The sequence below is a fragment of the Platichthys flesus genome, chromosome 6 (genome assembly GCF_949316205.1).
Source record: "Platichthys flesus chromosome 6, fPlaFle2.1, whole genome shotgun sequence".
Classification (NCBI taxonomy): domain Eukaryota; kingdom Metazoa; phylum Chordata; class Actinopteri; order Pleuronectiformes; family Pleuronectidae; genus Platichthys; species Platichthys flesus.
The window spans coordinates 6,921,368-6,937,927 of NC_084950.1; the positions used below are offsets into that span (position 1 = coordinate 6,921,368).

Consider the following 16,560-nt stretch of genomic DNA (forward strand, 5'->3'; position numbering starts at 1 on the left):
CAAAGATTTTATATTTCATTTGAAATGTTATCTTTAGATTTCACTAACCTCATTTCCGATTTTAAAATCTATGTTTGTCTGTGTGTGTGTGTGTGTGTGTGTGTGTGTGTGTGTCTGTGAAGATGGCATTGTAACTGAACTCTAAACAAAAGAAGGAGGATGGGGGCAGGAGCACTCTCCCTCGGGGATGCTTTTTTACCTGTTGATGGAGGAGCTTGCATTCCTAGGTACGAGGCATGTCTTTACCATAGAGCATCCCTCAGGGGATGCCCTTTGACCTGTTGATGGAGGGGCTTGCATTCCTAGGTACGAGGCATGTCTTTACCATAGAGCATCCCTCAGGGGATGCCCTTTGACCTGTTGATGGAGGAGCTAGCATTCCTAGGTACTTAGCATGTTTTTACCATCGACTAAAATGGAAGGAGGGTCCATGACATCAGCCGGAGCCATCTTGCCGGTGCTGACTCCTCCTATTTCATGGCTAATCGATAAATGGGCAAGGAGCCGGAGCGCTTGAAGACTGACACGCCTGCAGAGATCAATGTTTCCTGGTTAGCTCAGGCTAAGGAGCTAGGCTACCAGGGACATGCTACCGCGATCTTTATAACGAACTCACTAGAGGTAAGTAACCTTGAAACTACACTACAACAAATCGTATTGTTTTATCTATCAATATAATCATATGCTTACATGCCTCAAGTGGTTTTAAATATGTAATTGTTATAAAAGTTACCTTTTATTTAACATGACTAATTATGAACAGATTGAAGCAAGTTAACTACATTACTACAGAGTCATGTGTTTGGTTGTGACTTGATTTGAATTTGAATAAGTTAATATAAATACGCTAAATGTTGCATGTGATAGTAACTAAATGTTTCACAAATATTCTGATACCATTGCCACCTCGTTTATTAAGCCTGTTATGGAATTTAAGAGTGAAATAGACAGTTTAGATTCAACAGTTCTCATATTAATTATATAATAATGTTTTCACAGAGAGAAGTGGAGAGACTTGATGTGGACTGTTATCAACAGCTCTGTGGGAGATTATCCCCTTTGATACCTTTTCATTGCTTCTTAATAAAATATATTTGATTGAACCAAACCGTGACCGGCTCTTCTCATATTTGGGATAAAAGAACATGCAACACATCTGTTATATTCTTTTTTGTGTGCTGAGCATTTTATACAGTCAGTCTACAGAGCAGAGGGAAGTTTATACTTTACATTCATCCTACTTGGTTTGTCTGCAAGGAATACTTTAGTCAATGACTTTAATAACATGAAACTGAATTAGCTTTATTATGTTGTGTATTCGTTAGAGTAAAACATGTTGAGATAGGCTTAAAAACACAAAGACAGGCTTACAATTATGGTGCTTGCCCTCTGGACACTCAGACATTCTCAGAGAGTCCACCAGATGTTTGTCTTATTTACTTTACCTTTTGGGGACGACCTTTGACCTAGGGAATCATCTCTGACCAGTTAACAGATGGGCTCAAAAGGAATGTTCTTGACCCGTGTGTCTTCATGTTCGGACACAAAAATGTGCCCTTATTTAGTCAGAAATCCCATGTGGGATGTGTTTTACCTGAAGTCATGGGTGGAACCAAACTCCCTATATACTGTGTATAACTGTGTGTAAGACCCCAGCACGTCAGATTTTCACCATTTGGCTGTGTGATGTCTCCGATTCTCTAGAGCTCGTCCCGACCTGTTATTTCTTGTAATAAACTTTGTTACACTGAAACTACTGGGTCCTCGGAATCCTTCCTTCATCATCAACAACTTCTACAACATCATTGACCTCTCGGCTGCATCAAATATACGATAATTACTTTTAAGATTAAGATTAAGATGCATTTATTAGTCCCAAACACATGCAAAGACACACACAGGCACACTCATGCAGGTAGGGAAATGTAATCTCTGCTTTTGTCCCATCTGGTGCAGGACACACAGAGCAGTGAGCGACTATATACGGCGCTCGGGAGCAGATGTTGGGGGAGTAAGGTGCCTTGCTCAGGGGCACAAGACTCTTGGATTTTTGGACAGATCAAACCAGGTTCGTCTTTTGTTGTCTCTCCGTGGAGTCGAACCAGAGACGAACCAGAGACTTTCTCTGCTCATAGTCCAAGTTTCTGCCACTAGACCACCGCCTCTCGCCATCACCCTATTCCTATGTGCGTGGATTATATACTAGTTTGAAAGATTAACTTACCTGTGACAAGTTTCTTTCTTAAACTCGTCACACAATCCTTAATGACAATTGCAAATATCTGTAGTTCTGCTTTTAACTATTCACAATGATAACTTACGTCGATATGAGTTGTAATTCGAGGCATCCCATTGTACTGCCAAGGCACCATCCAGAGGGTTAGATTGTTTCTTGACATTGATATTTAAATTAACCAGACTTTAAAGGGTTAGGAATTTAACACAACCCTGCCGCCCACACCTCTTTACATCAGTGTAAACCTTTATGACATGGGTAACTCTGGATTGAGGGGGATGTAAACAAAATGTGAGCTTTGATCATGCACCATACTAACCATGTTTATTTTTCCCATGTATTGATCTTGTTGAATCCTGTTCAACCTAACCTTTGTTGACTGAATGAATCTTGGCCTGTTGTCCTAAACTAAGGCATTGTTCATAATCAGAAGATCCTGATCTTGGCTTAAGAAACAACCTTGGGGGGAGGGGAACGAGCCAACAGCTTCCCATTGGGGTGAATTTTACAAACCAGATTCAGGGGTAAACTTTGCTGCAGCAGAATCCAATACAATTGAAGTCAATGAATGGTGTGTCCTTCTTCAGACGTAATTAAACAACAGAAAAAACTAAAATGCGTCCATATTGCTCCTGTGGTGTCATCCAAGTGTCAACAAGCCCCAACATTCAAATTCGTCTCGAAATGACATCATTTACACCACGTTTTTAGCCTAAATGTGTGCTGATATCTTCCTACGAGGTGCGTTCACGGACCCTCGGACACACTTTCATGTGGCTCGGGCCGCTAGCTTAGCTTCTTCCTATTTAGGCATAAAGGTGTTTTGTGAGCACTACGCCAACCCCTCCATCAGCATCGTGGTCAGTAGATAATTAGTGAATTAAACTTTGCTATAACTATCCCTTTTAAATATCATTTCATATTTTAGCCAACAATTTTGCTGGACCATAGTTGCTAGTGATTGAAGATCTTTTCAATACACACAAATCGTTGGACCGTTCCTATCTCTGGTCTGAACCATGTTGCTGATTCTAGTTCCTCATTTACACAGAACTGCTTATCTTTTTCAGAAGAGGGGTATTCCACAGCCACCGATCTAGCAGTGTTTGGAAATAATGTTGACGCACATTGTTGAGCCAACCCTTTGTGCGGCCTTGTATGTTTGTTTTTTGCATATAAGGTAACAACTGAGGATTGGTATTTCCTGTACTACAGCCAAGTTTGATCCACACAAGTTATATAACTAGTCATAGAACACTTGTCATGTAGAGGTCAAGCTTTGAACTGAATTTACCTCATCCATTTACCCTCATTAAAGGGACAGTTCGCAGAAAAATGAAAATTCCCTCATTAATTACTCACCACTATGCCGATCGAGGGGTGGGTGAAGTGTTTGAGTTGACAAAACACTTGAGGAGTTAAAGTGGTAAACAGCGTTTAGACCAGAGGAATTCTTCTTCAGATGTATGTAAACATCACAAAAAACATACCATGCTCCATACTGCTCGTGTTGTCTCATCTAAGTGTCGGCAAGCTACAACATTCATATTCGACTCGAAACAAGGTCATTTACACTGTGTATTAAGCCTAAATATAGGCTCCTCAAGTGTTACAGAGCTAGCATATGTAGGCACGCAATTCAATATTTTTTTGCAAGTGGATTTTCTGTATTTCCAAGTGGTGATACAAGGAACTCAAAGCATGGGATCCCAAGCTCCCAATGCATTCATCTTATGGAAATATTTATAACAATAACACAGAGAGTCTGGCCTTTTTTAGAGTGTACAAATTACATGAGGTCATCCTAAAAACCTGTGTGGTGGACATTTATCTCAAGATGTGAAATATAGAGTTTCTCAGACTGGAATTGTCTTTGAGTTTTTAATAGTAAGCTCTGCAGAGGGTTACACGGTCAGCATGAATGCTCAGAGTGGAACCTCGAACAGTTGAAGAAGAAGGTTTGTATACATTGTGGTAAACAGGAACCAATGCAGACAGGAAACGTCTATTTTTGCTGCTGCAGAAAGAGGAATCAATCCATCACCCTTTCTTTCAGTACATTACATTTAGCTGACGCTTTTGTCCAAAGTGTCTTACATTTCTAGTACACTTAACAATTAGGAGGGGCCACTTAGGGGTTCATTATCTTGCCAAGGACACTTTGGCAGGAAGATGGGGAAGAGTGGGGTTTGAACTGGCAACCTTCATGCTGGAGAACGCCCGCTCTACCCCCTTGGCCACACCGCCCCCAGATCGACAGGATGGCATGAAATCTGAAGATGCATCAGCCACTGTCAGCAAGGCCATAACAGCAGATAAACATTGATCAGTGGAGTTTTTCATTTTCACCTGAACAAGCGTATTGAGGCACATTACCGGTTAAAGCCGAAACATCCCACATGTTCCCATCAGCCCCTTCATCAAAGCTACGGCCCCAAAAACTATGAACCCACACTGACAAGGTGTTAGAAGGTGACTTTTCTGTGACTCTAACTTCTGGCTATCGCCTCCTATCAGCTGTGTTCCGACTGGTCATGTGCTGCGAGATCAAAAGCAGGGTGCATGCAGGCGGGCAGGTCGATAGGTGACTGACAGGTAGGCCGGTTAATCGTTTCATTCGGTCCGAGTTAGATTATTATTAAAATATCAACAAATAAGATTAGAGTGTTTCTGAAACAACCCTAACTTCAAGACTAATTATACCAATAGGAGGAGTAGTAAAGGATTTTTCAGTCAGTATTGAGCACACACCCAGTGTATTCCTACGCAGGCGCACTGATGAGGGTTGTAGTTGGCTCAAAATGTGAAGTGAAATTCTGCTCAAGTGATGGTTGAGCCGTCCAAGACACACATCTGACAGAAAGGATCTACAAAGTGAGTCACAGGGTTCTCAGAGGGAAGATGGGCGGATCTTATATAGGAGGAACAGGCTTGTTGTCTGAGCCAGTTCAGACTGGTTCTATAGGCGCAGTTTGAGACAGAAATCATAACAGTGAAACTGGTTTTCATTTGTTTACCTTTGGAGATAGATAGAGTAGACTGAAATAAAGTAATTTAGAGAGTAAATAAGTTATAAAAAGGTCATAAAAGTTCAGATCATAAACAGTTCAGGTAATAAAAGAATATAAACAGGTTATTCATTTAACAGTGTGAATGCTAATGTCTTGTGGGCCATATGTTAAGGACCCTCTATTGAGCTAAAGCCCTCTGGACATGGCCACAATCTGAACCCAGACCTCCAGTGATCTGAGAGATGATAGCGAAAAATATCGACTCTCTCTGCTCTTGTTTTTATCATTTTACCACCACATGATATCTTGTGTTATATTTGTTCTCAGACATTGTCTTGCTTGAGCTCATACACTGCCTGGGTCACTAATGCACCACAGCATGAGGGAGGTGTGATGGAAAACTGAAAATACAAGAGGCTTGATTACCAAATTGTCATTGTGTATTTTATTAAGAGCTTTCTGCAGAAAGGATGAACGCAGAGTCCCAGGATCTCAGAATGTTGGTTAATAAGTCATCTAAGGGTGTCAAGAGGCTCAGGGCACAAAGTAAAACATTTACTTTTCCACAAAATGAAAAGGAGGAGATAGTAATCCGCTAAGTAGCAGTTTTTCGATAAATACCCCTACACCCCTTATAAATATATAACTCAAAAGCAAATAGAAGAATATTGTTTGGGTGCTGGACTCATTTGTGCATCTCATGTGTTTGATTGTGCTGTGAGTCCGTCTGCAGATGATCAGTTACACTTATAGAAAGACATGTATGCCCTCTATAAAGTAACCTGAGATTAAAAAACTAAATGGACTGAAGGTTCTTGGCAAATATTGTGCTTCCTCTGTTGTATTTCTTATATCAATCAATAAAAATTGTAATGACTAATCACAATTTGTCTCATAGGGCTTAACAAGGTGGAACACCCCCCCGTCCCTACCCTCAACAAGATAACTTAAATCAAAATTATGTTACAAAATACTAAAATATTGACTTGAAAGACAAAAAAATATTTTGAACGAGAGGTGTGCTACAATTAATAGTCTTTATATACTGAGTGTGGTTTTTTCTTTTGCCTGAATAATGCAATATTCTAAAGATACTCTTGTAGTTGTATGAATATTTTCATGTATACTTGTTTCAAGGGCTCCTCATTCCATGTGCAGTGACATGATGAATATATGTTCCAGGAATCTTTTAGGAATGTGCAATTGGTCCCAGAGCGAAGGTCCATTGGCCGGAGGAGAGAGGAGAAGTGTCAGGTTCAAGTTGAGCCAGAATTGAAGAGAACATCTAGTTATTGTCCAAGGTTGAGGAGGATTTCAAGGTCCGCTGACTTCTTGAAAAAAGGAAAACATTTGGTCCATCCAATCCTGAGAGGCCGACAGGAATTTCGTCCTGGGATCAGAGCGCTGCAAAATGATCCTGATTGCTTCTAAGTCCATTTCAGGATGTCAGATCAAACTTCACGTGTGCATGTAAGTGTTTGAGCCATGAGTTGTGTAGCTGTGCGCATCTGTGTTTCAAGCCCCCTTGTGAATATCCCGCTTGGACTCAGTAGAGCAAATACATTGGACAGGGCCAAACAGTCCCTTTAAATTCAATCAAGTTGGACCAAAATGCACACACTCATAGATATCAGTCCTGAAAGAAAGACTGACATTCTACATCAAGATCTTGACATTTTATTCTTGAGAGATTCATAAAATTGTTGCAATGTTTAAAAAGAGAAATCCTCATTTGTCCCCTAAATTGAAACTGCTCCTTAAGGTCCTGGGTTCTTTCTTGGAAAGTACCTCATCATGTAGTATTTTGTGAAATACTGTTAACATGGTGTTTGGGATAATGTTTTCACCATGTAGGTGTTTGCTTTTGCTCACTTGCTACAGCTGTTTCGGAATCAGACATGTGCGTTTTTGATTCACTTCCCAAAAGCCCAGGAAGGTTTACTGTTATTGTGCAAAGATAAAAGCAGCGGGTGTGTCTTCCATAGAATCAGGAGGTGAAATTATAGAAACCGGGAAACAGCAATAATATGATTAGGACAAACATGACGAGTCCAAGAAATGAAGGAATGGATGATCGTCTTTGATCAATAAATATTTGCTTTCTCTGTCCTTTAAAAAAAATCATTTCACAAGCCCATGTAATTCTCCGTTGTATTTTTTCCTCCTCCTGGTATGAGCTCACTGCCTTAGTCACCAATGCACCACAGCATGAGGAAGGCAAGAGCGAGGAGCGAGGTCCCGAGAAGGTCTCCCAGGGATGTGAGGTAGGGTATCGAGTAACTATCGGGGTCTTTCCGCCTCCGCCACAGCCAGTGGACCATACAGTCGGCTGTACACAGCAGAGAGAAGACCTACGAGACAAGGAGGATGAGATTTATTTTTTACAGCAGGCCGCGGAGGGAAGCTGAACCCAGCCTCTGACTCACCTGAATCAGGGAAGCAGACAAGAAGGCGACCGTCAGGAGAGGACCTGGTATCCTGGGGTCTCCTTTCATTAGGTTGATAGTGTATAAGAAGAGAAACTGACCAGGGATGACCAAGACAAGCAGGATCCGGGCAGAGCGGTTGTTTGCTCCTGCCAAGACAAAGCTGAACATCAGATTTCACATGTTCATTTGAAAGGCCACTTATTTATTGACTAATTTCTACCTTTTATTAGTCTCATGCTGTTGTGTTTGACTGATGATGTGAGATCCCAACCATTTGCAAAGAGACACCATAAAGTTCAGGCTTCAAGAGGCCATGAAGTAAATGTCTCTGAGCAATAATCGTAAACCTAAAGTTGCCATTTAAGATAAACAATCTGGTCAATCTTCCACATGCACGTCTGCTCATGCATCAGCACTTCCACAAATTACCCATTACACGATCTATATATCTGTCTATGTATCTACTGCACTGGATTTTTCCATTCTGGATTCTCTAATCTAATTTTTTTTAACATCATAGTCAAGAAGTTTTGTTTTTTTCTAACTTTTACAGTATGTGTGTAGAGAGAAAGGGCAATTCAACAGCTTTAAAGACCATTTATCACCTGAGCCAAAGAAGGTGCGACAAGGGTTGTAGCAGCCCCGTCGCTCCTCTGGAAGATCCCCAGGTGGGAAATTCAAATGCAGATAAGTAGACAACCGACTCGCCTGTATGGAGACAAGGTTTCCTCCAATTCCTGAGAAGAAAAGAAATATCGGGGGCAGGGGTCACCAGCTGTAACAGGTGATTTTACCTACTATTCGACAGCAAAGAGGGCCGCATTTATATGATCACAACATATTTAAATGTGATGACCGCCTTTGAAATCAAACTCGTGATAGCCTGGGCTCAATCTCACCTCTGGTCTAAACAAAAGAGAAAGACAAAGCCTGTGGAGGAACTCAACAACTGCATCGTTCACACATGAACAATGAAGATCTGAGATACTTTTCTCATGCAGACAACTTCACAACATCATATACTACAATGACCCTAGTGAGGAACCACCAAATACAGTATGTACCATCCTTTAATCCATCCACCACTGATCCTTTGAGAGGATGACAATACATAGTGTAGGTTCAGAGGTGGACTATCATGATCGAATGAGTTTAAACCTGTATCATTCCACACACACACACACACACACAAACACAAAGCAGCCCATTTAATGCACAATTTCAGAAGACAACTCACCATTTATGACTGGAGCATAAATTATTAGTCCTGCCAAGTTTGGATTTGACATAGATTTGTCTAGAATTAGTCCTCCAATACTAAAAGAAGAAAAACAAACAATTTTCAGAAGATCTTTATGATCAGTACATTATTGGCACTTTAACACATCAGCACCACGATATTCAGGTTTTGGTCTCTGTTTATAAACACTGATAACTGTGTCATGATAGAACCTCAATCTTTTCATCAATCATCAAAAGAGTGTTGTGATGATTGTAAGTTCATTTAAATTATAGGTTACGGTTGTACACACACAAAAAAGATTAAAGCTGCAGGGGTTTATAAGGAAGACGGTGATAAAAAAAATAGCAAAGAAATAAAATAACAATATTGATTAAAACTTTAAATTTGTGTATTTCAAATAAATAAATACACCAAGCTACAGAAATCTAAATGAAGAATTAGATAATAAAACAACTCTTAGTAACATGACGATTAAAGCCAGAGCCCTAATAGCTGGTAACATGTTCATTAAGGCTGAGCTTTAAACCCCTCAGCAAGTGAAAATGTGTTTATATCAGCATATCTAACCCTTTTTTCCCCAAGTCTTGACTCAGACCCTGATGTCAGTTTAATTAACACATGTGTAGTGTAGCCTTGTATGTGAATATGTGGATTACAGTGATTGGAGAGTTGTGAGGTTTTTCCGACTCATACTCATACTTAATGTATTTCTAAAGGTATTACTGATAAATATTGTGATTAAATGTCTAAGCTGGGGAAAGAGTCGGGTAGAATGTTGAGGTAAGTACCTGCTGATGACCATTGCAGTAATGATTGGTTCCCAGCCTGTGCGCAGCAGGAGTCGACTGGCTGGATGTCTGGAGGAGATCATCACCCACAGAGGGATCAGGCACAAAATCAACAGATCCACCAGGTACAGAACGTAGGGCTGCAGCTCTGTCCAGAGAAAAGAGTCTTTATTTAGACTTTCATTTCCATACTAATACATGATGGCTCTATGCTGTTTGTGAAACATGTGCAGCAGGAGGCATCTGCTGGTCAAAAGTGGAAACTGCTTGGGAGCGTGCTCAGAGAAAGACCAAGTGTTTAAAACGTTATCTGATCCTGAGCTTGTGTTACAGAATCAAATTGTCCTTGCTGTTACCTTCTCTTCAAGTTTCTGAAGAGAAGGTAACGTACGTCAGCCACGTGCCACTTTCATACTTTACTCAGGCTTTCATTTAGTTTATCTTTTTAACAACAATCAGTTTATATGCAATCTCAATGTCTTATATGTGCAATACTGTTACACTTTGTACATTCTTGAGGAATGAGGATCAGGGGTGGAACCACAATTATTTTTCTTCAATCGATTTGAATGTTGTATAGAGTAGTAGATTGCCAATTTCTCACACCATTATAAATCTTTTCGATCATGCCCTCAGTTCCAGGCTTTACTGTATTTCAAAGGCTCTGTTTCGGACTCCATTAGAATATACATTTCTTTATGCTGAATAGACGATGCTGTCATGTGAAGGCGTAGAGTTGCAAAATGAAATCTACATTGCCTGGTCCCGACCTGTATGGTGGGCTTCTGTCATCCCTTAAACTAAGATATAATCAGTGTTTAACATGCGTGCCAACTAACTACATGAGAGAAAAGCCCCTTTGTGAATTATATATGTCTTGTGTGTATCTTGTCTTATCTTGTCTTATCTTGTCTTATCTTGTCTTATCTTGTCTTATCTTATCTTGTCTTATCGTCATCTTTTACCTGAGATAGAGTAGAACCACCAACTGCTGCAGGCCAGCAAGGCCAGAGTGATGAGATCTCCAAAGCTGGCGGCCATGGGTGTGGCCACATTGTCAGGGTTGATCCCCAGTCGCATGCAGCCGAGGATCACTGCCACCATGATGATGCCTGGGCATGGTTAAAGACAGGGGGGAGTTCTCTATGTATTACGTGACTCTGAAGTCAGAACACGGATAAACTTTACTTTTACCATTTACATCCTTTTCAACAATGAAAATAAGACTATGTATCATGTCTTTATTCAAGTGTAACTCTAATGTTTTACTTGTAAACAGAAAACAATTTGATTTGGAGAGACGAACTGTTTAAACTCTCCTTTTGTTAATAACTTCTGAACCAAGAGGATTTTTAATGTCATAGAGGGAAAGAAAATCTGGACATTCAAAATGAGGATTTTAAATCCACCAAGGCTCAGACCATGCATGACGCCTGCTACTTTACTGAATGTAATGGGAAATTCTGTATTCAGATATGTTTAATGAAACAAATGACTTGTATGTAGAGGAATATTATTACAGATATATTTCTGTAGATAGACTTGTAACTTGTGGGGGTTTTGGAAGGGAACTAAGAAGTTTAGTGACTTCCTCTACTGCCACTCAGGTGTGTATTGCTGTAGTCTCCTGCCTGTTGCTAAACAAAAGGTTTCACAGCAGGGGCCAATCGGCAGATGGAGCAGAGGGGCTTTTAGGTGTGACTGACCAGAAGATGGGGATCTCTGGGAAACATGCTTTCACACTAAAGAGTCTCTCCTAGAGTCTGAGCAGAATCCTCATGTAATTGTGTTGTAAAACTTCAAAGAAGATCCCTTTGACATTGATGGAGACAGAATGTCACAACATCCAGAGAGCTGATTGGATAACTTTCTGCCTCTGTGATAAGGAGGGGCTTGTTTAGTATAAATTAAGTGGACTTTTGATGGTGCAGGGCCATTGTGTGAAAGACTGTCACAGTGACCTAACCATTGAGCCACCATCCTTAGACGGTTGAATTAAAACACCAGAAGAGAATTGTTTGCTCCGTCATGTATTGAAATTCCTATAACAGACCTTACAAACTTTTTATTTCAAGCTCTTACCCGTATTTTGTATTTCTAATCATTGCAATTGTCTTGGTCTATATAGTTTTCTTTTCTCTACTGCAGCAACTGTGACAAAACCTAATTTCCACCCGAGAGATCAATAACGTATTTCTGATTCTGCTTCTGATTTTCACACTGACAGAAGGTCAGGGACAGCTGAACAGTTTGTGTTGTTACCTTGCAGCATTGAAGCAATGAAGGCAGTAGAGACACTGGTTGAACACAAAAGCACAATGTGATTGAAGGGTATCGTCCCTTCTGCCATCCAGCCCAGAAGAGTCGCCATCACAGAGGCCAGCAGACCCAGCACTGTGGCCTGCAGCTGGGAAGTAAGAAAATATGAAAAATATTTACTGGAGTGGAATTCACTTTTTCAGATAAATAGATAAGGATTCAAAGATGCTTGACTTGAATTAAGATGTCATAAGCAAATAATGATATAAAACAAATGAAAAATAATAATGTACCTGCTTGAGTGCCAGGTTCCCAACGATCATCATCCACTTTTCTCCGGCAGATTCCATTTTCCCTGCATTTACCTTATTAAAATACAGTACAACGTATAATACATCACACTACATGTGTGTAGATCATTGAATGAATTGTACAGTGCAGCTGTAATCGGATTATGAGCTCAGTGTTGTGTCAGATGATAATCCCAAGGAGATAGACTGTTATTCGTTTTACTTTTAAAAACAATTGTCGTGTATTCGTTAGAGTAAAACATGTTGATACATGCTTAAAAACACAAAGACAGGTTTACATTTATGAGGCTTGCCCTCTGGACACTCAGACATTCTCAGAGAGTCCACCAGATGTTTGTCTTATTTACTCTGACCTTTTGGGGACGACCTTTGACCTAGGGAACCATCTCTGACCAGTTAACAGATGGGCTCAGAAGGAATGTTCTTGACCAGTGTGTCTTCATGTTCGGACACAAAAACGTGCCCTTATTTAGTCAGAAATCCCATGTGGGATGTGTTTTACCTGAAGTCATGGGTGGAACCAAACTCCCTATATAACTCTGTGCTTTCATCCCCTGCAAGTCAGATTTCACTTTTGGCTGTGTGTCTCCGGGTATCTAAATGCCCGTCCCGACCTGTAATTTCTTGTAATTAACTTTGTTACACTGAAACTACTGGGTCCTCGGAATCCTTCCTTCATCATCAACAACTTCTACAACATCATTGACCTCTCGGCTGCATCAAATAATAGATCTTTATGAAAACATTACATGGTTATATTATTTGATTTTCCAGGAACACATCATTCCAGGCTAACCGAGTTGTTGGACTATTTTTAGTAAATTGTTTTGCTGCAGAGGACTTCACAGGCCCGTGAGGACTTTCACACCCATGATACAAAAGAGCAACGTATATCCTGAGAGTCTGTGTTTCTTTGTCACTCAGATTTAGTTTTCTTAAACTTTGCCTTTGTTCATAGTTTACATTTCACTGCACAGGTAATTTTATTATGTTTACTGTTCTCTTACACTGAATGCAATCTACTGCTCATGTGTGAGTGCGTGTGTGCTCACTCACAGCAGTGGAGAGTCTCGAGGCCAGAGTCATTTCTAAGTTCCCCTTCATGCCTAAGACAGCAGTGACCAAGATGAAGATTTCTTTGACTTCCCGGAACACATCCCAGTCCTGCCAACACAACATTTCAGAGATAAGTGAGCTTCAGTTAACACCAACACCACAAACACACACTACCCACGCAGAAAAAATACACAGATTTTTGAATTGGAATTAGTTTCCTCTTCTCTGTCTTTCTTCCGTACCTGTTTCCTCTTTAAGGAGAATGTCTTTGGTCATACAGTTTCCTTGATTCAGCAACCAGGCATTGTAAACCAAATGATGACCTCACCGTTGACCTCATCTTAAGGATTTCTGTTTCCTCACCTTAACAAAGTTTAGAAGCATCCCGGCCGAGACTGTCCCGAACCCGGCCAAAAGAAACGGCACCAGGATCTGCAGCACCAAGGAACACACCGACTCCGCAGGTGCACTCGTGATGACTGCATCCCTTTCTGCCGTGGATTCGGTGACCCTTGAACTTCCGTAGAGTTTATCGGGGAGCAGGTAGTCCGTCTCGGTTAACTCCCGAGGCTTGATCCGCAAACTGGTATCAACCGGTAAAAGGTTCTCCTTGGAGCTGTGTGGTTGTGGACTACCAGAGTGTTGGGATGAGGAGGGATTCGATCTGGATGGTTGACTTTGGCTTCTTGTGGGTGGTTGATCGTCCTGGGACCTCGAGACAACCATGGTGTGCAGTGAGGTTTGTGGCAGGATGTTACTCCCGCTGCTCCGGCTACTAAGAAATCCTTTTACTGGTCAGACACAGTTTGCTAAAACAGGAGATATGTTTATTTTAATGGTAAAGATAGAATAAACTAGAACGGCACTAAGTAGAGTTCAAACCTTCATAACAGTCCCCTGATGAAACCGCAGTTAAATTCAGTTGATCCATATATTCATTGGATAAATCCCCCATAAATGCTTGCTTTCTTTCATAAAGGTTCATGAATTATTCTCAAAAAAGTCTATTGCAAAGCTTAAGATATTGAAAAAGAGAACTGGATCCCCTGATCTGTATCAGTGCCAAAATGTAACGAGTCAGTGGATGGTTTCAGTGTCATCTGATGGTGGAAATTGCCATGATTATCATTCTTCATGCCTGCCTCAGCAACACTGAGGCCATGTTGTCTGACAGAGACAATGCACTTCATTCTAAAAAATTCCTAAGAGATGATCAGGTATGAAAAAATCTATGGTCATCAAGTTATGAGAGAGGAGATTTACAAAATGCAAAAATAAGTGTAACATAATGGATACACTTAACATGTAACACTGGAACAAAATGTATCAAAGATGCCTCATATGTTTAAAAAACTAGAGTTTGAACTGTAACTTTATTGGAAATAAGCATTTTTGCATGATGTTAAATATTGAGTCGGATGATAATCCAAGCAACAGCTGGATTATCATCTGACTCCGTGGGAGGCAAGGACAGGTTATTCAAGGTGTTTAATGTTTTCTATGTGGAAACCTGCTGTGATGTCCTTGAGTAAGGCGGTGCTAGTAGATGCCCAAAGGTACGTGAAATAATATCAGGAAATATCAACCTGACGTCAAGGAGACTCAGTCGAATGAGGGTATTTCCACCATCAGCCACAAACCTGACATAGTTTTAATTCTCGTGTCAAATTAATTTGCTACACTCTCTGAGAGCGTCTCTCTCTCTTCCCAGCAACTTTGCGAACACAGATAAAGCCCAGTAAAGAACAGTAAATTTAAAAGTCAGTTTATTTTGACAGCAGCACTTGGTCTTTTCTTGAGAGTCGAAAAAGTAAAGAGTAAACAAGTGCCTTACCCTTAATGTCAGACCATGGGAGGAGAAGAGACATCTGTTCTTCTCACAGTCCACTGCTGATGACACAGACTCGTCCTTGTGGCCTCTGTCGTCGTCTGATTGGTGTGCCGAGTCTTCACTGTGGAATTACCCGAACCCTCCTACACACACACATACACACACACACACACACACACACACACACACACACACACACACACACACACACACACACACACTTACACATAACTCACACTCTCACCTCATGTATCACGTCTCGTGCTTGCACAGCCTGTGTAAAACCTGTATATGACAGGCAGCACTAAACACAAAGTGTAGTTCTGGCTTCTGACTTTATCATTGTGCCACTGTTTGATGATCCTTACAATTTCAATAGGGCCTCCCAATGTCCCCTACTGTTCGATGCTCAGGTCCGTTGTGACCGTGGCGTGGGTTCAAAGTTTGATTACACGCCATCAAAACACTTTGGTAATGATTTGAGCATGTTAAACCCCTCGGACACACATGGACCATGAATCCTTTGATGCTGATAATGCAGGAGTGGATTTTTTTGTTGACAGATCTGCATCAGAGGCTACGACCAAAAACAAAGGACGCTGGACTTCAAACCTGTCTCAGAGCTGTGGCAGTTGCTGATGTATATATATATTTTTTTTCAGGCAAATTAATTGGAATTTTGAGGGATTTAACATGCTCAAATCATTACCAAAGTTTGCAGAAAATTAGAAAGTGGTGAAAAATGGAACTAGCACCAGATTTCACATTAACCGATCTTCACACAAATCGATACAAAGGTGTATCATGATCAGACCAACAAAAACGTCTCAAGGAGCATTTTGAAGAACGCAACAGAAAGCCCGCCATTTTGTATTGACATTTTGAGGGTTAATTGATCAGCATCAATGATTAATGATACATGAAATAATAGCTCGACAACTTCACACACTAGTATTGAAAAGACAGCATCACTTATCAAGTCAATCAATAAAAGTGTATTTGCATTGCTCGAACCGTTCCCTTGATTTGGTTTTGATGCGCTGCCAGCTGTGACATTTGCAGTTTCTCTGTCAGCTGCGCCCTCCTTCTCTTTCTCTTTTTCTTGATGTTCAAGAGTTTCTCAGCACGGATAGCATGTAATTCAACTGTCCCAAAGATTTGCAGACTCCCAAGCAAATGCAGCTTGCTTGCACCATCTCACTGATCTCCATCAGCAGTCTCTGCAGTTCAGTTCAAAGTTCAAATTGCACTGCTTTCTGCACTCCCCAACTCAACACTTGTTTGTGAAATGAAGTGGTAGATTCTTCCTTATCAGTGAATGTCAATGGTCTGCAAAGCTGCAGACCCTTATTATTATTATAGTTATTATGTAATTTTTTCATACTACTCATAGTAA

The 16,560-nt window shown here is 40.7% G+C and overlaps 1 protein-coding gene across 1 annotated transcript; it reads right to left on the reverse strand.

Moving 5' to 3' along the window:
* Positions 1-6,917: 6,917 nt before the first annotated feature.
* slc41a2a (solute carrier family 41 member 2a) lies at positions 6,918-14,059 on the reverse strand. Its single transcript, XM_062389674.1, has 10 exons — positions 13,697-14,059; positions 13,334-13,441; positions 12,260-12,331; positions 11,970-12,114; positions 10,673-10,819; positions 9,708-9,855; positions 8,914-8,993; positions 8,282-8,413; positions 7,674-7,822; positions 6,918-7,598 (listed from the first exon to the last, which is right to left on the reverse strand). The coding sequence occupies exons 1-10, from the start codon at positions 14,057-14,059 to the stop codon at positions 7,434-7,436; spliced, it is 1,509 nt and encodes a 502-aa protein (XP_062245658.1). The 3' UTR covers positions 6,918-7,433.
* Between the last annotated feature and the right edge of the window lie 2,501 nt (positions 14,060-16,560).